A 21,249-nucleotide genomic window follows, 5' to 3' on the forward strand; every position below is an offset into this window, starting at 1 on the left:
TCTTTTTTTTCTTTTTCTTTTTAAAGATTTTATTTGAGAGAGAGAGAACATGAGCGGGGCACGGGGGGGGGTGGTGTTGGTGAGGGGCAGAGGGCAGAGCACTGGGAGAAGCAGGCTCTCCACTGAGCAGGGATCCAGATGTGGGGCTCCAATCCCTGGAACCTGGTATCATGACCTGAGCTGAAGGAGTTGCTTAACCAACTGAGACACCCAGGCGCCCTTCGGGTCATGTCTTATAATTATTTTTTTCCTATTTGTAATAACATAGATAACAATTTTTCTTTTTTCTTTTCTTTCTTTTTTTTTTTACTTGAATTCTGTTATAAACATTTCTCTATATTGCTATTTTGGTGTGGCTGTTCAAGCAGGGCCTTGTAGGCACTTTGAAGGAGAGAGGAAGCCATTTCAGATTTTTTAAAAGTTATGAAAAATTTTAAACCTACACAAACAAAAGTAGACATGATAGCAACAATGAAAACGCAAAATAACCATGTTTAAAAAAGTTTGCCTCTTTCTGGGAGCATACAAATGCTTGATTAGCTCGCCAAAGCGACTGCACTTTCTCTTCCAAGTCCACAGACGGCGCTAGAGCAGCGGACGGGGCTGCTCTGCTCTGAGTTCCGGAAGTCCCTCCTCTTTCCTCTCTCCACCCCGCGTCCTTCGACTCGGAAGCGCTCTTCCGGCACTGATTGCCGGCGTGACTTTGAACGGTTCTAGGTGTGGGTCAGGTTGCTGAGCAGAACCACAGCTACCGGACCTTCACGCCCGTTCTGCGCTTGCCATGAGACTGCTGGGAGCAGCCGCCGCCGCAGCTTTGGGGCGCGGGCCGCCCCCGCGGGTCCCCGCCACCCTGGGCTGGCAGGGGAAGCAGGTACTAGAGCCCAGCGGGGCGAGACGAACTAGGGACTGCATACGGGACCTTGCTGTCCCTCCAGGGCTAGGGAACAGTGATGCTTTCCGTGGGACCTCCTGACAACTCCGGATGCGAGATGTCGTTCCTCAGTGCTGAAAAGTTTTTCGGTACCTGCACATCCTCTCGTTATTCATGAGCTCGTCTCGGTGCCTTGGGAGAGTGGAGGGGCCACCGATTTATGGTTCAGCCTCTTTTTTGGGGGAAGTGACTGGAGTGACGGTCAGAACAGCTGAAAAATTAGTGTGTTCAGGTTCGAACCCAGGGCTTCTGACTCATTATCAAGTGCTCTTTTTACTGCACAGTATGCTTGGGCTTTGGACAGCCCTCTTTGGGCAAACCCTAGGTTGTTTTGGCGTTCGAACTTCCGCGTACTTTTCTTTGATCGTATTTCTCCTTTTGCGGGGGTTGCAGAGTGGAGTAGGTTTGGGTAGGAGTTGAGCCTTTGCTAGTATGCAGGCATCGTTTGCTTGTTGGTATTCATGGAATTTCATCTAAATGCCTGTCCGCTAGAATCCATTTACTGTTTGCCCACCTTTTCCAAGTTCTTCTGTGTCCCTTTCCCCAGAAGTGCTGCAGTACATTTTGGATGTGCAGTCCAGTAGGGAGTAGTTTATAATGTGTCTTGATTCGGTGAAATACAAGATTCTCCCACCTCCACCAAAATGAAATAGTTTTTTAAAAAGTAACTGTTTTTGTGCAGAAGGAATTGGAAACCTTTTGTGGGCTACCTTGGAGCTATCCGCACCACAGCACAGAGCATAAGTGTTTGAAAACATCCTCGCTAGCTGTGAACTACAGTAAGGGGGAGGGGAGGGCGGAGTAAAATTTAAACTAAAAACTGTGTTTCCTATTAAAGTAGTTGTTGGAAGTTGTCTTTCTGGTTTTATCAGCCTCAGCATATGTTTTCAAACCTGTGACATTCAGAGAAGTATCTGTTCCCTTTCATTTAACTAGCTCATTTGAATATATTTTTCTGATTTATTTATTTTTAAGATTGTGTATATCCTTTCTGCCCTCTCTTGCAGTTTCTCCTTTAGTTACAGGAATTGCAGGTTGAGGCATTCCCTCTTTTGCCTTCCCAGGCTATGATGTTTTGTGTCCATTGAGATTCGTTGGTGGAAAGATACTGCATACGGGACCTTGCTGTCCCTCCAGGGCTAGGGACTGTTCTTTGAGCTTCTGCTCATGGACTACCACAAGGCTGGTGGACAGGAACAGTGCAGAGGAAACAAGACTGAGGTGATTGCTCCATGTTAGCTGTTGCTGGGAACAGCAATGGAAAGAGGATTAGACAGTAAATAGAGGGCAAAACTTATAATCACTTTTCTGTTTCACAAGATGATATGGTCTGACGATAGCCTTCTCTGAAAATTGCATCAGTTAACTATCTGTGTTTTAGTTCCATCTCAGTTCCAACCAAACCAATTCTAGTTGCCTGTTATCTCTTATAAAAAGTGCATTGATTTGATCTCTTATTTTTTCAGGTTAATTGGAAAGTCCACCGATGGTGTTCATCAGGAGTGATTCCGAATGAAAAGATACGAAATATTGGGATCTCAGCTCACATTGATTCTGGGAAAACCACATTAACAGAACGAGTGCTTTACTACACTGGCAGAATTGCTAAGATGCATGAGGTATGGAGTTCATGGTTGATTCCAAGCTAGTTAGAGCTTGGCTTTAATTGTTTAATAGTTATGATTTAATGAACATCACAAAACCTGAAAGATTAAAAGAATGGTTACAGTGGATCTTAATCAAAGTCATATCACAAAGGGAATAGATAGCTCAAATTGGCTTGCAGTGTTATTGTGAGGAATCTTTCTAGAAACCATCACTATGAGTATCCTCAGTAGATTGTCTTTTAGGAACGTTAAGTCTACACCTGAAACTAATATAACATTGTCAGTTATACTTCAATTAGGAAGTTAATTCATATGATATATTAAGCAGCTGTTAAAGTAGTATTTACATATTTTTTAATATCATGTAGAGATGTTTATAATGTTAAGTGGAAAAGGGTTTTAAAACTATGGTATGATGTTAATAGTTACAAAATACATGTATCAGGAAAAAAAATTTTTTTTTTTTTAATTTGTTTGACAGAGAGCGAGAGAGGGAACACAAGCAGGGGAAGTGAGAGAGGGAGAAGCAGGCCTCCCGCCGAGCGGGGAGCCCGATGCAGGGCTCGATCCCAGGACCCTGAGATCATGACCTGAGCTGAAGGCAGTCGCTTAACCAACTGAGCCACCCAGGCGCCCCAGGAAAAAAATTTTTAACTTGAAAGTCTTCTAAAGAAACTACCATATCATTGAGTAACTTAACTCTTCAGATGCAGGTCATCTTGTTAAATCACATATTTTGAAAGCTGAATCCTTCCCACCCAGGCCTCAAAATCCACATGTTGTAGAGCAGGGAAAATCTGTTCTTTGAGCTTCTGCTCATGGACTGCCACAAGGCTGGTGGACAGGAACAGTGCAGAGGAAACAAGACTGAGGTGATTGCTCCATGTTAGCTGTTGCTGGGAACAGCAATGGAAAGAGGATTAGACAGTAAATAGAGGGCAAAACTTATAATCACTTTTCTGTTTCACAAGGTGATATGGTCTGACGATAGCCTTCTCTGAAAATTGCATCAGTTAACTATCTGTGTTTTAGTTCCATCTCAGTAAAGATTTCTTTCCTTCTTGGGACGCAGGGACGGGGGACTCTGAATTGCTGTGCTTGTGTTTAGGTGAAAGGTAAAGATGGAGTTGGCGCTGTGATGGATTCCATGGAACTAGAGAGACAAAGAGGAATCACTATTCAGTCGGCAGCCACCTACACCATGTGGAAAGATGTCAATATCAACATTATAGATACTCCTGGTGAGTTGAATTCTTGGTTTTATTGTTGCAGCTTGTTTTGACAAAAGCCCATTTGGTTCTTTACTATGACCCAGCTCATTTTTGAGTGTCAAATGATACTCAAAAGTGTGACTATGAATTCCTGTTGGAGAAATCTGACTTGGGACCTGGAGCATTTCATCATTATGTGGTTTCCTTAAAAAATAGTACAAAGAAATTGTGAGTCGGAAGGTTCTTGCCTCTTGAAAACTGTCGCTGATTTAAAGGTGCCCATGCCCTCATAGTTTTTTGAAGAGATGGGCCCCTGGACCTTCTGGTGAGTAAACAGTATGGTGTTTTAAGAAATCCACATTCTAATTAGAATTATGTCATGAGCAGAGATACAAAAGCTTGTGATCGTGCATGTTATAAAAATTCATACTTTGAGACTCTCACACACTTCTTTGTCTTATTTAGGACATGTGGACTTCACAATAGAAGTGGAAAGGGCCCTGAGAGTGTTGGATGGTGCAGTCCTTGTTCTGTGTGCTGTTGGAGGGGTACAGTGCCAGACCATGACTGTTAATCGTCAGATGAAGCGCTACAACGTTCCTTTTCTAACTTTCATTAACAAATTGGACCGAATGGGCTCCAGTCCCACCAGGGCCCTGCAGCAAATGAGGTACTGAGCCTTAGAAAGAACATGAGGGGCTGTGATGATTTGGATAAGAAACCTTAATGCAGGAGGACAATTAACTCAGTGTCATTAACTTTATTCCCCCCCCCCAAAATTTTTTTCTCTAAAAAATGTATTTATGTGAGTGACTTATCTTAGTAAAAGAAACATTGAGGTCAGTATTTGGTTTGTGCTGTGATCTCATCAGCTACCTTCTCTGTAAAATGGGGAAAATGTGACTAAAATTGTAGGGAGGTTTAAGGTGAGTTCAGAAAACAATCTGGCAATTCACTGCTTTGCTGTGATTAGAGAAGTAATAATCTAGTGTGGATTCTAAAAGTACTTTATAGGATTAGACAAACCTAGAGGATCACCTTCTGTTTTAACCTTTACTTAAGGAATTTTAATTAATGCCCTTAAGGAGTATGGTGTATTCCCTTGACTTCATATGGTAACATACTTGCTAACACAACAGTAACACTTCCTTTCTGTACCAGATGTAACTAAGTCTGGTTGTAGCATTTTACACTTTGCCCAATACTGTATATTTTACATAGCCTTTGAAAAGAGTGGAAGTTTCACTTTTTACCTTTGGTAGATGTGTAAATGGAGCTATCAGGTTCCTAGTCAACATTTCCCAGGGCAGAGCTGATGAAAATAGTAAAGTCTGTGGTAGTGGAGAGACCAAGAGTGATGTGTCCGATGACGAAGGATATGGTGTTGAAGAACTTCAAGCGCTAGTATTGCTGTGTGCACTGATGGAAGTGATGTATTTGGGAATATAAGCATGAAAGTTTTCTTTATTGGGTGTTTGTAATAATTTCTTGGCAAAACAAAACCTTTTCACTTTTTGTCCTTTTTAACTTATATTTTACTTGTACTTGGCAATGGATGGGCTGTTTCCACCAAGTCTTCGACTGAATTCCAGGAACATTCTCTTTTAGCATTTGACCACTGCAGTTCTCTTTCTGCTCTACTCCCTTTTGTCCACATTCTGTAACTCCTATTAAACAGATTTTAGAACTTCTGGATCCCGTCTCCACGTATTAACTTTTCTACCATACACTCTCATACATTTTGTTTCTTCTCATTTTGGACTGCGTAATGAAAGAATTCTTGAGGTTGGTCTTCCAACTCACTAATCTGATATTTAACTGTGTCCCTTCTATTAATTTAGCCTGTTTTTTTTTTCTTTTTAATTTCTGCAATTATGTAATTGCTTTCCTAAACTTTCTCTTTTATTGCAACATCTTCATTAATAGAGAGGTAGTTACTTCTCAGGTCTTTACTTTTTTCTTTTTTTATAACTCTCTACTTGGAAGTTAATACTGTTTCTGGAGCTCACACCTCTTTCCAGCTATTGGTAACCTTCAAATATTTGGTGATTCTTAGTTATCTATCCATAGTTATAGATGGAGGCCTAGAGTCTAGACTAAACAATGGTAGAGCATATTTTTTTTTTAAAGATTTTATTTATTTATTTGTCAGAAAGAGAGAGAGAGAGCATAAGCAGGGGGAGAAGTAGAGGGAGAGGGAAAAGCAGGCTTCCCACTGAGCAGGGAGCCCGATGCGTTGCTCTATCCCAGGACCCTGGGATCATGACCTGAGCCGAAGGCAGCCGCTTAACCGACTGAGCCACCCAGGCACCCCCCAGAGCATATTTGTTTTTGAGTGAGAATTCCTGCCGGTGAATCCCTTCACTGGTTGTGCCTGATTGAGGGAACAGGCTGATGATGAGTGTCTGATTTTTAACGCGTGTGCTGAGAGTTCTCCTGTAAGAACTTCCTCTTCAAATAGCTGTACTCAGTTCTGCCAGAGTCGACTGATCTAAGAAAGAGATGGGCAAGGTGATCCCACTGTCCTTTAATTTTCTGACCAACCACCATTGATTTGTTCTTCCCCCTTATGTTTTTGATGCAGGATATAACTTTAGAGTTCTTTTGTTGCCTAAAATGGGTTTTGGCTTCCTGAGCATGGTGAGTTTGGTTGTTCCCAGCTGTTTTCTGTTTTCTGTTTTGAGTTCCTGATTATACCCCTCTCAGTTCCACAACATCTGCCATTGATTTATTTTTATTTGTCGTTTCAAAGGGATTTAGGGAGGACGTATGTATTTTTATTTTTCAGGTCTAAACTGAGTCATAATGCAGCATTTATGCAGATACCCATTGGTTTGGAGGGTGATTTTAGAGGTATAATAGATCTTATTGAGGAACGTGCCATCTATTTTGATGGAGACTTTGGGTAAGTTAAAAATGTATTATATCTTACATTTTAAAAAGCATCAAAGAGAAGAAAAAGGATGATTTCTTTAAATATAGAGAAAACATCTTTTTAAAATGTGGCTGGAGGAATATACTTCAAAATGATTTTGTTTTAATGCCTTTAATCCTAGTTGCTTCCCATTTTGCTTGATATTCATTCCAAGGGAGAGTGTGTTAACTTTTTGGGTAATTTATATCATGATATGCATGGTATGGTAAAAGGCCATCAGCTTGGGCTAATAATGTATCCCTTTTTCCACTTGTTCATTTATTTATTGATTCATTCTGTAGACTTTTATGGAGCCGCTACTATGTCCTGGGTATTGTGATAAAAACTTGGAAGAAAATGTGGATCATGAATATTTACTCTATCTACTTTATGAGATTACAGAGATAAAAGGATAATATGTAAAAGCAGTTAAATAGTACAAATGTGGTTTTGATAATATAAGAAGTAAATTGGTAATTTTATGACATGATATTTGATCCATCCGTCAATTTTGAGTGACCTCCACGTACAAAACACTAATTTCCCAGTGGTTATCAAACTTTGACATTCAGAAAGATCACCTGAAAGCTTGTTAAAACACATTCCTGGATCCACCTCCAGAAGATTCTGATTCAGTACATCTGGAGCCTGGAATGTGCATTTCTGGAAAGCTCCCGGGTGATGCTGGCCACTATAGATCTACAGATTGTATTCTGAGTGGCCCTGTTTTAGACAGTGTGGGAGGTCATAAATGACCCTTCCTTATGAGGAGTGGCCCCAGTAGCCTGGCCGCTTCCCCAGAGGCAATCCCTGAGAGGTTTTCTTTCTCTGCTGTGAAACTGGGATTGCTAGTCTGGCGGTTGGGTTAAGGGTGTTGTGTTCAGTTAACTATCATTTACCCTCATCAGCTGTATCGTAGGCAGGGAAAGGATGTAGGCTGCCGAGTGGATGAGGTGTTGCTCTCACGTTTTCTGTGACAGTAGGGACTGTGGTTTATCTACCGGTTCTTGGAGCGTAAGGAGCAGGAGGGTGTGGCTATTTTATCAGGTTTATTCAGTGCCGTCCCCAGCCCTAGAAGTTACTGGTACACAGTACAGACTCAAAAAACATTTGTAAATGAATGAGTAAATCCGCTTTTCCGAAGTTACCAGGGCACACATTTGTCTTCTAAAGTAAAGACTCAAACTTTGCTGTATGCCCCAACCACAGATGAAATTTCTTAATATACCTGCCCCCTTTCCCAGCCCTAGACCGCTGGGTATATAAATTTCGAAAGGACCCACCGCTGATTCTGACATAAAAGGTTAAGAACCAGGGAGCTTGACAAGAAGGATGAAATTATGATCTGAAGGCTGTGAAGAGCATTGTTTGGGATAATAAGAATTATTTTCTGAATATGTGCAGTTGGCTTCTTTATTTTTTTAATTTAGGAACATGTTTTCTGGAAAGCGTATTTTTTTGACATTAGTTTCCATTTTTAAAGAAATACTTTGAAACCTTTAAGGCTGTTGTTTTTAAATATCAAGTATACCCATTTCTCAGTTGTGTATATTTTATTTGTAACTCTTACCTATCCAGCCCCTAGAGAAATGGAGACCTGGGGTTAAGGTTGAAGAGTGTCATATTTAGTAACCTTTTTTACTGTTGAGTATTCTGTGTTAAAATTGTGTAATTGGGTTGGTTATTAATGGAAAGGAATAGAGTGAGGTCTCTATTCCTCCTTGTTAGTGACTGTGATATTCTGATTAATTTGCTTAATAGAATTTTCAAGAGTCATAAGAGCTTTGGAGTCAGATTGGCTTTGACTCTTGGCTCTCACATTTACTAGTAGTATAACCTTGGCAGTTTGCTTTGCCCGTTTAATTATTTTTGCCCACTATTCTGTCTGCATTTTAAAGATCTACCTTAGTCTCACTTGCATTTTAATGCAAATATATCAGAGCTCGTTTTCATCTAAAGAAAAAATTTAGCCATTAGGGATTATCTTTTTCATTGGTGCTTTATACTGTTTAACTGGATATCCTTACAGTAGTAAAATAAAGCATTTCTTTTCTTAGTCAGGTTGTTCGATATGGGGAAATTCCAGCAGAATTCAGGGCAGCGGCAGCTGACCACCGGCAAGAGCTGATTGAATGTGTTGCCAATTCAGATGAGCAGCTTGGTGAGATGTTCCTGGAGGAAAAAATCCCCTCAGTTTCCGATTTAAAGGCAAGTACAAAATAAGTCTTACAATAACAAGAAAAAGAGGGTGCGGTTTTTTGTTGTTTGCTTTTTTGTGGGTAAGAGACATGATGCTTTTATGCATGGGTTTTATTAATGAAATCTGAGTAAATTCATTTAACATCATTGGTTTTTTCAAAAAATACTTGCTATGGCATATTACTTTTTAAGTATGGGAAAGGAGTTATAGTTTGTTCTAAGAAAAAAAAAGATTTAAACATCCAGCCTCTTGGGTATATCTTCTTAAGAAGAAGGAAAATAAATATATAAGTGTTAGAGCAGTAAGATTAAGTGACGAGGCTGCTGTTTACAGACTAAATGCTGATATTTGTACTGTTTAGAAGGCTGTATAGATTTCTTCACTTTTTCATTTATCTCCTTTTTTTTTTTAAGATTTTATTTATTTGACAGAGAGAGACACAGCAAGAGAGGGAACACAAGCAGGGGGAGTGGGAGAGGGAGAAGCAGGCTTCCCGCGGAGCAGGGAGCCCAATGAGGGGCTTTATCCCAGGACACTGGGATCATGGCCTGAGCCGAAGGCAGACACTTAACGACTGAGCCACCCAGGCACCCTGGTTCATTTAGCTCCTTAAAAATAAAAAAAATCTCTGCTTAAGACTGGTATTTATTTTTCAAATAGATAATTTTTCCATAGGAGACATACAGATGGCCAATAAGCACACGAAAAGATGCTCAGCATCACCAATTATTAGGGAAGGCAAATCAAAAGCATGAGATTTCACTTTATCCATTAGGATAGCTATTATTTAAAAAATCACAATTTTTTTTCTGTTGATAGTAAAATAACAAGTGTTGGTGAAGATGCAGAGAAATTGGAACTCTTGTGCATTGCTAATGGGAATGTGAAATGAGGCAGTCACTGTGCAAGAAGTATGGCCACTCAAAAAAATTAAACCTAAAACTACCATATGGATCCAGCAATTCCACTTCAGGATAATATCCAAAAGAATTAAATAGGTATTTGTATACCTGTGTTGATAGCAGCACTCTTCACAGTAGCAAAAAGCTGGAAACAACTCAAATGCCCATCAATGGATGAATGGATAAACAAAATTAGTGTGTGTATATAGATATATATATATATAGATATATATATATATGCGCACACAATGGACTGTGATTTAGCCTTAAAAAGGAAAGTTCTGTTGTGCTGTAGCGTGGATGAACCATGAAGACATGCTAAATGACATGAACCAGACACGAAAGGACACATACCGTATGATTCACTTATATGAGGTACCCAGAATAGTCATAATTCTTACAGGCAGAAATAGTGGTCACCAGGGGTGGTGGCAGAGGGGTGGGTTACAGAATAGAGAGTTTAAGGAGGAGAGTTTCCATTTGAGATGATGAAAAAGTTCTGGAGATGGATAGTGGTAACGGTAGCATAGCAGTGTAAGTGTACTTAATGCCACTGAACTGTATACTTAAAAATGGTTAAAATGATAAATTTTATGTTTATTTTACCATTAAAAAAATACTTATTTTGCCAAACCACGTGGTACACTTAGCAGAGATCAGATAAATGATTACTGTGTGTAAGACCTTGCACAATGGAGTCTTTAGTAGGTCAAATGCACAAGGAAAGAACCCTGTCCAAGCTGAGGATGCTTACTAATATCATCTCATAACTTGAGTCCTTTAGCTTTCACAAACTCTGTAGGAGGGTATTGGTCAAGCATTGTGTCCTGGGAACCACAACAAGGGTTAGGTTTTTAATCTATTAAAGGTCATATGTCAGAGGTCCCCTAGACCATTCCCAGGTTCAGTGATTCACAAGGATCACTCAAAGTTTTCAACACATTTTCATACTCTTGACTATGATTTATTACAGTGAAAGGATACAAAGCAAAATCAGCAAGGGGAAAAGGCACATGAGGTGAAGTCCGGAAGAAACCATGTATAAACTCCCAAGAATCCTCTCCCAGTGGAGTCATGGCAGGGCATGCCTCATTCCTCCAGCAGTGAGTCGTGACTGTACCTGTGAGTCTCATCTATTAGAAACTCGGTGCCCTTGGTTCTGTCAGGGGCTAGTCACAGACATCCTCTGCCTAGCATGTACCCAGATTCCAGCCTCCCAGGAGGAAAGTGGGTGTTTAGCATTCCCCTCATTGTGTAGACTATAGGCACTGAACCATTCTCAGTTCTGGGAATGCCGGGAACCCTCCTGAAATCCAGGTTCCCAGACACCAGCCAGGGGGCCAACCTTGCAAGCAGGCCTTTCTAAGCATAGCTGATTCAGTGCTGCTGTGTTTACTGTTTTCTGCAGAGGATACATGGGTGTACTTTCTGTATTGTTGGATATATTTAGGGACAGTGGAAAGGCAACGCCTTTGGAGTGTGAAAATGATTCTTATGAAAACAAGGGAAATTTTTGGAAAAATAAAGCTTTTGTTAGGCTGGTATTAGGATAGTTGTAATTTTTTTTTTCTTCTGTTTATCTACCACCCTCCTGTTTTTCTGTTGTAAGTGTGGTAGGATTCTTTTATGTCCCTACCTGCACGTAAGGGAGGGGTGGTAAGGCAGAGTTGTGGTCCTGTGGCTTAAGGTAGCTTATTAAGTGGTTAGTGACTTAACCATTTCTGGATCCAAGCAACAGCAAGCTTTTAAGATAATTTCAAATGGTAATTGCTTTCTTGCCATGCACATTTCCCCCCTTTTTATACTTCCTTTATTGTGTGTAGCTGTTATTCTCCTTTTCATTGTGGTGATGTTTCGAAATTGTGGTGGTTAAGTTTTTGCTTTAAGCTTTTTAAGGATAACTAGTTTTCTAGAGAAATAATTGTACACTGCTTCCCTACTTCTGCTGTGGCAGGTTGTGGCCACAGCACTGCTGTTGACGTCTTCCAGCTGCTAAGACGTGAAGTTAGTTTCCCTGCTTGCTCTCTGACACCTACTGAGCCAGGAGAGCCACTTGTGGCACGCAGCTGGGACACATTCATGGTGCTTGCACCGGGGTTGGGGTAGGACCTGGAGGTCATCATCGTAGAGCCTGTTACTCTCATGGCTCTGAATTTATGAGTGATTTGTACTACTTGGCTTCCTGTATGTGTGTTGTTTAAAAAAAGAAAACATCTGTTAATGTGTTTTTTAATAGACGATATTTTCATAGGTTTTAAACATTTAAAAGTATATGAAGGTACAAAATAAAAAAATCTCCCGTGTGTCTCCTGTTTGCCTAGTTCTCTGCCTCCTCCCTAAAACAGGTTACCAGTTAATAGTTTTTGGTGTATCCTTCCAGACATTTGTGTGTGTGTGTGTGTGTGTGTGTGTGTTACTTTTCCTTATGTTTTACACAATTGTTAACCTACTGTTTACACATTTCTGTGTGTGTGCCTGTTTTCTAAGTGTATGTATATTCTTTGTCATGTTGAAAATTAGTGACGTTCCAAGAGTGTCGAAAGCAGTTAAACAATAAATAGCTTCCTAGCCCTGAAGAAGGAACCGATTTTTTTTCTTGTATTTTGACCTTAAGTTATAGAGGACCTGGTTCTAGTCTCCACTATAGCCTGTACTCCAGAGTGTCAATTCCTGGGGCACCTGGGTGGCTCAGTCGTTAAGCGTCTGCCTTCGGCTCAGGTCATGATCCCAGGGTCCTGGGATCGAGCCCTGCATCCGTATCAGGCTCCCTGCCCCGTGGGAGTACTGCTTCTCCCTCTCCCCCTGCTGTGTTCCCTCTCTCGCTGTGTCTCTCTCTGTCAAATAAATTAAAAAAAAACTTTAAAAAAAAAAAAAGTGTCAATTCCTTTTATTCACTTACTGGTTTGTAATTGATCTGAAATACAAAACTTTTTTTAAGGTTAAGTAATTATTAAATTTTTGTCTTTTGTAGTGTGCAATCCGAAGAGCTACTCTAAATAGGTCATTTACTCCTGTCCTTTTGGGAAGTGCATTGAAGAACAAAGGAGTTCAGCCTCTTTTAGATGCTGTTTTAGATTACCTCCCAAATCCATCTGAAGTCCAAAATTACGCTATTCTCAATCAGGAGGAGTAAGTCTTGGAAATTGAATCTTAGTTTATGCAGAAATACTTTTAACATTTATGCACTATGAAAGAATTTAAGAATGGTTCTTTTGATTAAGTTGTGTTTGTGGGCTCCCCCCTCTCATAATTTACGAAAATCAATTGCCAGTTTCTATTTGGGTAACACTTTTGACATATAGAAAACTATTTATTATACCACTTGCCATATCATACTCTGTTTGTAAGTTAGAAGTATGATTAATTATCTACCAGGTTTATTTACATCATTAGTAAATTTTTTCATTTGGGACCAGCTGTTTTCAGCCACACCAAAAAAACAGAAACAAAAAATACCCTTAAACTTTGAGACACAGACTTTTTTTTAAGTTCTCATTGATTATTTTTTTCTTTCTCTGCCATTTTTGGTGTTTTTAGTCTGCTTTGGTCCTGTCCTGATGTAGTAACTAAGCCCTGAGAAGTTATTCTTACTAATCTCTTTCAGTGAAATTTCATTTATGTGAGGTCAGAAATGTTTAGCATGTATATGCTTTTTCTCAGATAATACTCTGATAAATTGATATAAAAGAAATATCAAATAATGCATCTCACAGATTTATATTTCTTTTAAGTGACTCAAAAGAGAAAAACAAAATCTTAATGAACTCCGAGAGAAGCAGTTCCCACCCATTTGTAGGCCTAGCTTTTAAACTGGAGGTAAGTTGCTTTCTAATGTATTTAATTGCTGTACGTGGATCGTTTTTCCTATTACAAAATGACTTTGTTACAAATTTCTCTGCTGAAAGTTAGTCCCCCTTTTCCTCTTTCCATACTGCCTCTTTAGAAGGGAATTACTGTATGCAGCCCACACTTAAGGTGTGGGGAATTATGTTCCACCCCCTTGAGGGAGCAGTATCTACTGTTCAGTTATTTGGGATTCTTCTATATGGGAGAGTTGTCTTCTCTCCCCCATTTATATTTTTATTCAGTCATTTCTTTATATCAGCTTGGCCTCATGGATATTTATTTTGTTATAATGAGTAGTATGTTATTTATTTTGTTGTGCAGGTTGGCCAAGTTTGGCCATTGGAGCTCTTTTAGTTGCTCCTGTGTCCTTTTGACATTCTGCAATGTTTTGTTGTTTTGAATCCTTCCTGACTTTGTGGCACTGCAGGATCCTCCACGCCTAGAACCTAGAACCAGTCCTTTCTCTAGGTGCCTTGGTTCCATTCCTTTTAACCGAGAATGGTATTAGAAACCACGATTTGGGTACCTGGGAGTATTTTTTGTTAGGTTGTTGTTGCTGCTGTTCATACTATTTTAAGGGGGAAAGAAGGTGGTTAAGTTAGAAGCGTTAAAAGTGGTCATTTCTGGGGCGCCTGGGTGGCTCAGTCGTTAAGCTTCTGCCTTCGGCTCAGGTCATGAATCAGGGTCCTGGGATCCAGCCCCACATGAGGCTCCCTGCTCGGCGGGAAGCCTGCTTCTCCCTCTCCCACTCCCCCTGCTTGTGTTCCCTCTCTCGCTGTCTCTATCAAATAAATAAAATCTTAAAAAAAAAAAAAAAGTGGTTATTTCTGGGATGGGATTATATTTTGGGGGCTTTTAGTTTTTATTTTAAAATTTTTACAATATACTTATTCTAAACGTAATTTTAAGTTAAAAAATACAAATAACATTGTGGTGACAATTTTTATGGGTAAAGCTTTTAAAAATATACATTTAGGAATATCTTCTTAGGATTCCTGGAATGGTGATTACTGAATTAAGGGAATAGAATGTTTTATTATTTAATGGGTTTATTGCCAGATTTCGTTCATACTCTCAGAGTTAATGTATTAAATTATTTCAGTGAATCTTTATCAGCATTGAGTATTATTTAAAAGTTACTACCAATTTTATAAGTGAAAGTTAATAATTCTTCTTTAATTCCTAATGGTAGAGAACATTTTTCCATATATTGATTATGTAGTTATAATTCCTTTTTTGCAATTGTCTCGTTTCTTATTTTAAAAATTAATGCCAAAGTGTTTATTTAAATGATCTTTCTCTAATCTTATTTTTTAAAACAATCAACAGTTTAAATTTATAGTCTAATGTATCAGTCTTTTTTAGTTCTCTCATTTTTTAACCTTAGAAATCCTCTTTATGTATATTTCATAAACGTTTTCTACTTTTTCTATGATGGTTTTTTTTTTTCATTGTTAATCCAGCTGGAATTTGTTTTGCTGTGTGCTGTGAGGTGGACTCTAAATGTATCTCCTCTGCCTCCAAATAGAAGACCAGTTGTCTAGCTCCCAGTTTTTGAACAATGCTGTACTTTTCCATTGTCATGTCTTTTGTCAGCATTGTCTGTTGACAAATATATTCTGCATTTTAGATATTTTTTTTTACTCTGTGTGCTATTCAGTTTAATTTCTGCTACTTTACTTTTTAAGTTTGGAGTATTTGATATGTTTTTATATCAGTCATGGTTAGCTTCTTATTGCCATAATACTTCAGAAATTTCTATTTTTATCCATTCTTCTAAATGAACTTTAAAATCATTAATCATACGTTTAAAAATTCCTCTTGGGATTTTTATTGCTATTGTGTTAAACCTATAAATTAATATGGGAAGAATTGGCAACTTTTAAAACATACCCAGTTGGTTAGTGTTAGTATTGAGGAGGAATTGATCCATGGTTATTTCTTTTATATTCAGTTACTTTAAAGAATGCTTATTTATATAGCTTTCCAGGTGCTTATCAAAGGGTTTTTTATTTTTAGATGTATAGTACATTCTTACCATTTCTAATCATATCTTTGTTGTCTTTCCAATAATTATAGTTTGTGTTTTATATCTTAATTGTATTAAACCAAACTTAGGAAATAGTAATAGAAGGCAAAAGGATATTTCCTTATTGCATACACAATTTAAAATTATTTTCTAGGGGCGCCTGGGTGGCTCAGTTGGTTAAACCGCTGCCTTCAGCTCAGGCCATGATCCCAGGGTCCTGGGATCGAGCCCCTCATCGGGCTCCCTGCTCATGCAGGAAGCCTGCTTCTTCCTCTGCCTGCCGCTCCCCCTGCTTGTGCTCTCTCCCTCTCTCTCTCTCTCTCACTCTCTCTGTGTGTCAAATAAATAAATAAAATCTTTAAAAATAAATAAATAAAATTATTTTCTAATTTTTATTTCAGAGAAATCAGAAGTAGTACCAGAAAGATCAAAAACAACCATTTAACTCATATATATTCAAAGCTAGTATTTATTTATTTATTTTTTACAATTTTGTTTATTTGCGAGAGAGAGAATGAGAGACAGCATGAGAGGGAGGAGGGTCAGAGGGAGAAGCAGACTCCCTGCCGAGCAGGGAGCCCGATGTGGGACTCGATCCCGGGACTCTAGGATCATGACCTGAGCCGAAGGCAGTCGCCCAACCAACTGAGCCACCCAGGTGCCCAAGTTTTTTAGACAGTCAACCAAAACGTGTATAAAATATACTACTAAAATTGATAGGGAATGATTGGAGGATGTGAAATTTTTTTCTCTTTCTCTTTTTTTAAAGATTTTATTTATTTGACAGCACAAGCAGGGAGAGTGGCAGGCAGAGGGAGAGGGAGAAGCAGGCTCCTTGCAGAGCAGGGAGCCCAATGCAGGGCTCGATCCCAGGACCCCGGGATCATGACCTGAGCCGAAGGCAGACACTTAACTACTGAGCCACCCAGGCACCCTGAAGTTTTCCTCACAATTTTGATTCTTATGTTTCTTTTTCTTCTTTCCGCCTTACCCCATCTTGACTTCTAGGCTGGGCGATTTGGACAGTTAACTTATGTCCGCAATTATCAAGGAGAGCTGAAGAAGGGTGACACCATCTATAACACGAGGACAGGAAAGAAACTGCGAGTGCAGCGGCTGGTTCGCCTGCATGCTGACATGATGGAGGCAAGTATAGGTCCTTCCTGGCAGATAGAGATTTCTCTAATGCAGGTGAAATAGATCTACCTTCTTGGTACCCTGAGCCCCACAAGAAAATCACTTCTATTTGAATGTTTCACTAACTTCTTCCTTTTTACTTAAATGTGCTATAATTCTGATGTAGCTCTTTGGTATGGGCTAAATTAGCAGATGTTAAGGACACATTTTATGTACTATTTGTGATTAGTTGTATTTCCTCAATGGCCAAGGTTAAGGAGAAGGGACAGTTAGTTCCTTGACCTAGAACCCAAGATTCAGCACCTTTCTCAAGAGCTGTCATTACAAAGAGTATAACAGGTGTTGGGACAGTGGAACTGTGGTTCTCAAAGGTAATTGAGAGTAATCAATTCACATACAATGTCCCACATTGTTCAGTGAATTTACTTTCGCAAGTATGGCCCCACGTGGAAGCCCTGTTTAACCTAGAGTTTTTTATTCCTGTTATAGAACCAACGCCCCCCCCCCCCCCCGCCAAAGGACCATATTGGTGCTAGAATCCATCTGAAGATTTAGAACCTCTCAAGGTCTTATCTGGGAAATAAACTTTGGCTTACAGCTTAAATTTTTGAATTGGCTCTGAATCTATTCTAGCCTTCTATATAGTCTTTTGGGGTTAGGCCTTAGTAGAAATGCCACATGTGTGGCGTTGTCTCCCACTCCCGCTCTTTCCCCAGTCAGCTCTGTATTCCGGGAGAAATTTATTAGTCTGAGCAAAATCTTACGACATTCAGAAATTTGTGGTCTCTCCTGGAAGATGAATAAGCAGTCTTTCAAAATTGGGTTTTATTGCTGTTTTGTGAGATAGGCAGCAGGGGGCATGATAGAGGGAGTAGTGATTGTCACAGATGTTTTTATGGGCCAGAAGCTACGAGATGTTTACATCTCTGGAACTGTTAAAGACTCAGGCACAGCCACAGCTGTTATGAATGAACTGTCAGTATAAATGGACAAAAACTAGGAAGCTTAAGAGGCACCAGTGCTTTGTTCTTAGATTTCCTGTGTTTATTTGACTGCTTGCATCTGTGAGAAATTAAGATTATTTTAAGTACAATGGGCTGAATTCTCCTGCCTTTGTTTTCAAAACTTCCTTTGCAGTTTTTCCTTGTACATCTTTGTCATATCTCATTGTTGGACTGTGGCAGCACATAAAATATATCCTTCTTAATCCATAGAAATAACTTTAGAAGTGTGAGGCTCTGTATTCTGTCAGTACTACAGATCTTCCAACTTAATGATGCCATAGTCTTTAGATTCCATATAAAGTAAAATCTTGTCAGTTGAGATGTGGCTTAAATAAAGGCCCTATTCAAGGTATATCTTGCCTTGGTTGATTATTGGTATTACATTGGTTCTAGCTAATTCATTCTCTATAGAATTCATGGTGAGATTCTGCCATGTTTATGTACAATGTGCTCAGTGTATGATTACTTTTCAGTTACCATGTCCTGATTTGTATTATTTGCAAGTATTATTTTGTGTTATTTCTTTATTTAGGATGTTGAGGAAGTGTATGCTGGAGACATCTGTGCATTGTTTGGCATTGACTGTGCTAGTGGAGACACATTCACAAACAAAAATAATAGTGGCCTTTCTATGGTACGTCATTGAATTTCAAAGCTATTTATATCACTTGAGTTTTAGAAGTCTGTTTTTATGTAGTATATTTAGTACTTCAGAAAAACAGTCACAGTTTTCATTTATTGCCACAGGCATCAGTATAGATTTGTCGTGGCTTTTTGGATGTCAGTTAGACAAGTACTCTGTGTAACCTAACTTACCTGATTTTTCTTAGTAAAATAATTCCACAGTCCTCTAAGATTTAGCATCGAGGGAAAAATCTTCACTAGATACACCTGAACTGTGTAGCGCTGACTCACCTACTCTGAGATCTTCTTCCCCATTGGCGATTCCTCTCGAATTCCTGTCACCAGAATCAGGCTAATCCCGGTGGATGGCCACTTACTTAGCCAGAGTGGGCCCTTCCGTCAATCCCCCGGAGAACTGTAACATGTAAACTAGGGGATAACAGAATGGAACCTTGCTCGAAGGCAAGGTGCAACTAGACAGTCTGACTTTTAGCACACATAGCCTGTCCTGTGGAACTCAGAGGTCCCTTTTCATGACTGAGGGATCCCAAAGGGAAGAGCATGCTTGGGCACTTCCTGCCTTTGAATCCCCTTCATTCACTTCCCTTTTTTGCCCCTGTAGGAGAATAGGCTCTCCGACAGTATGACATCTGTTCGTGAAGGTGGTCCCTCTCCTGAATTCAGTAAAGAAAGAATATGAGTACATAGGGGGATGGGTAATTTGAGGTGAAGGAATTTACAGTGGGTCATTTACATAAGAACTGGTCCAATCCTAACAGATGAGCACTGTAGTAGTCCCTGTATTAGGTGATGAATTTATAATTTTACAATTTAGCTTTTCTGTGTAAGATATTCTCTAATGTCTGTGGTTTTACATGTTGCTTTAAGATACTACAAAAAATCAATCTATACAGGTCTTTGGGGGGTCTAGAGAAGGGGCATGGTTTATAAACAAATATTGTTGATAAGGCCTTCTCTAAATACTTGTAATTAGTATATGAGGGACTGGAGGCTGTGGGAAGTGCTTAGGCTTAGGACCTTGATTAGAGTCTCACCTCTGCCAAGTTATTTTGTCTTTCCAAGACTTTAATGATTTTATTTGTAAAATGGGGATAATAACTGCTTGTCAGAGTTGTGACTGAATGAGGTATCGTATGTATAAAGAATCTAGTGTCCTTTGTTTTACAGTCAGTCTTGGCATATTTTGATTAAATAACTTATCGAAACACAGCAATAGCACATGTCGCCACTAGCCAATAAGAATTCAAATCTTGGCATTTGGGTTCATTACGATTTTGTTTAAGATGTGTCAGTAAACAAGGGTCTTAAACAGTTAATAAACAGTTTATTTTTGTTATTTTGGGAGAGAAGAGATCATGTAAGTGTATGCATTTATTAATGTATTAATATATTTAATACAAAACAGACCAAGATATATATTGTCTGGCCTAAATGTGTTGACTAGTATTTGTCCTTTGTTCTTTTGTAAGTACCACATTAAAAGTTATCCATCCCTGACCCAAACAGTACTGTATTTGAATTCTTCTCTGTTCTTTTAAAAAATATTTTAGGAGTCAATTCATGTTCCTGATCCTGTCATTTCAATAGCAATGAAGCCTTCTAACAAGGTAGGAGTTTGGTTTCAATCCGAATAAAAACTTGAGCTCTTTTTCATCTTTCTGCACAATGCACATAGTATCTTGTGATAACCAGCAATCTTACGGTCTCTATTTCTTCTGTTGGTATTGAGATCGCCTTCTAAAACTACCAGTCTCTTGGTAGTGATTAGTTCTCACTATACCTGAAAAAATTGATGGTATTAAAATGGGCACAAGACTGTGCTTTATAATATCATTGGCTCCAAAGTGGTAAGAATATTTTCCTATGTTCAGATCATAAAGGAGTGGAAAAAGGGAAACAGGGACATTTATCCTAAGTTGTAGTAAAACCTCACTGAGGTCCCTTAGATTACTACATAGATTAATTGCCTCATGGATTATATTACATCTCTGGATTTGTGGTAGTTATGGAGTATAACATGGAAAGCCTGCAAACAAGACTTTTTCTCACTTTTTTTTAAAAAGATTTTATTTATTGATTGAGAGGGAGAGGGAGCACAAGCAGGGGGGAGAAGCAGGCTCCCTGCCGAGCAGGGAACCCGATGCAAGGTCGATCCCAGGGCCCTGGGACCACGACCCGAGCCAAAGGCAGACACTTAAAACGACTGAGCCACCCAGGCGCCCCTCCACTTTTTTTTCTTTTAAAGTAGGCTCCATGCTCTGTGTGGATGTGGGGCTTGAACTCACAACCCTGAGATCAAGAGTCGGACACTTAACCACCTGAGCCACCCAGGCACCCCTTTCTCAGTTTCAAATATAATAGTTTTATGGTTGGATTTGATGTCATTTAGCTTTTTATGGAACCAGAATTCCTTGAATAGGTTCTTACTCGCATTACTGCCATTAGAATTAGTTTGTATTAATGCCATATTGTTTCAGTTCTTAAATTGCTTTGACATTCATAACAGTCATGTTAATATGGTAAATTGAAACAGATTCATTCATGCATCGAGAACCACTTGTCATCTGGGAACTACTGTTTACAGAACATACTCTGATGTATTGTCTTGTGGATACATTAACAGGTACTTCCTCTATTTTGGGGAAATGAGCTTTTCCAGACCCTTCTTAGTATAGAAAAGAGAATGTTTAGGGAGCAAGAAACATTATGTCATTCCATCTCAGAAATTTGAGGAAAGGCAAACCTTGCATATTACCACACAGAGAAATGCCACAGTTCCAGGTGCTTTGCTAAATTGCTTGCTTTTTCCTTCCGAATAATCAG

The 21,249-nt window shown here is 39.2% G+C and overlaps 1 protein-coding gene across 2 annotated transcripts in view; it reads left to right on the forward strand.

The window, feature by feature from the left end:
- The first annotated feature begins 664 nt into the window (after positions 1–664).
- GFM1 (G elongation factor mitochondrial 1) overlaps positions 665–21,249 on the forward strand; it is a 43,830-nt gene continuing 23,245 nt past the window's right edge. The window contains exons 1-11 of one of the 2 annotated variants that reach the window (XM_027584595.2): positions 665–871; positions 2,398–2,550; positions 3,647–3,779; positions 4,215–4,419; positions 6,538–6,654; positions 8,721–8,871; positions 12,737–12,894; positions 13,497–13,581; positions 16,649–16,786; positions 18,314–18,415; positions 19,977–20,033. In XM_027584595.2, the coding sequence (XP_027440396.1) occupies positions 782–871; positions 2,398–2,550; positions 3,647–3,779; positions 4,215–4,419; positions 6,538–6,654; positions 8,721–8,871; positions 12,737–12,894; positions 13,497–13,581; positions 16,649–16,786; positions 18,314–18,415; positions 19,977–20,033 (1,389 nt within the window). In that variant the 5' untranslated portion in view covers positions 665–781. The remainder of the gene's footprint in view (positions 872–2,397; positions 2,551–3,646; positions 3,780–4,214; positions 4,420–6,537; positions 6,655–8,720; positions 8,872–12,736; positions 12,895–13,496; positions 13,582–16,648; positions 16,787–18,313; positions 18,416–19,976; positions 20,034–21,249) is intronic. The other variant, XM_027584596.2, reaches the window with a different exon arrangement.

Source organism: Zalophus californianus, chromosome 1 (genome assembly GCF_009762305.2).
Source record: "Zalophus californianus isolate mZalCal1 chromosome 1, mZalCal1.pri.v2, whole genome shotgun sequence".
In the NCBI taxonomy this organism is placed as follows: domain Eukaryota; kingdom Metazoa; phylum Chordata; class Mammalia; order Carnivora; family Otariidae; genus Zalophus; species Zalophus californianus.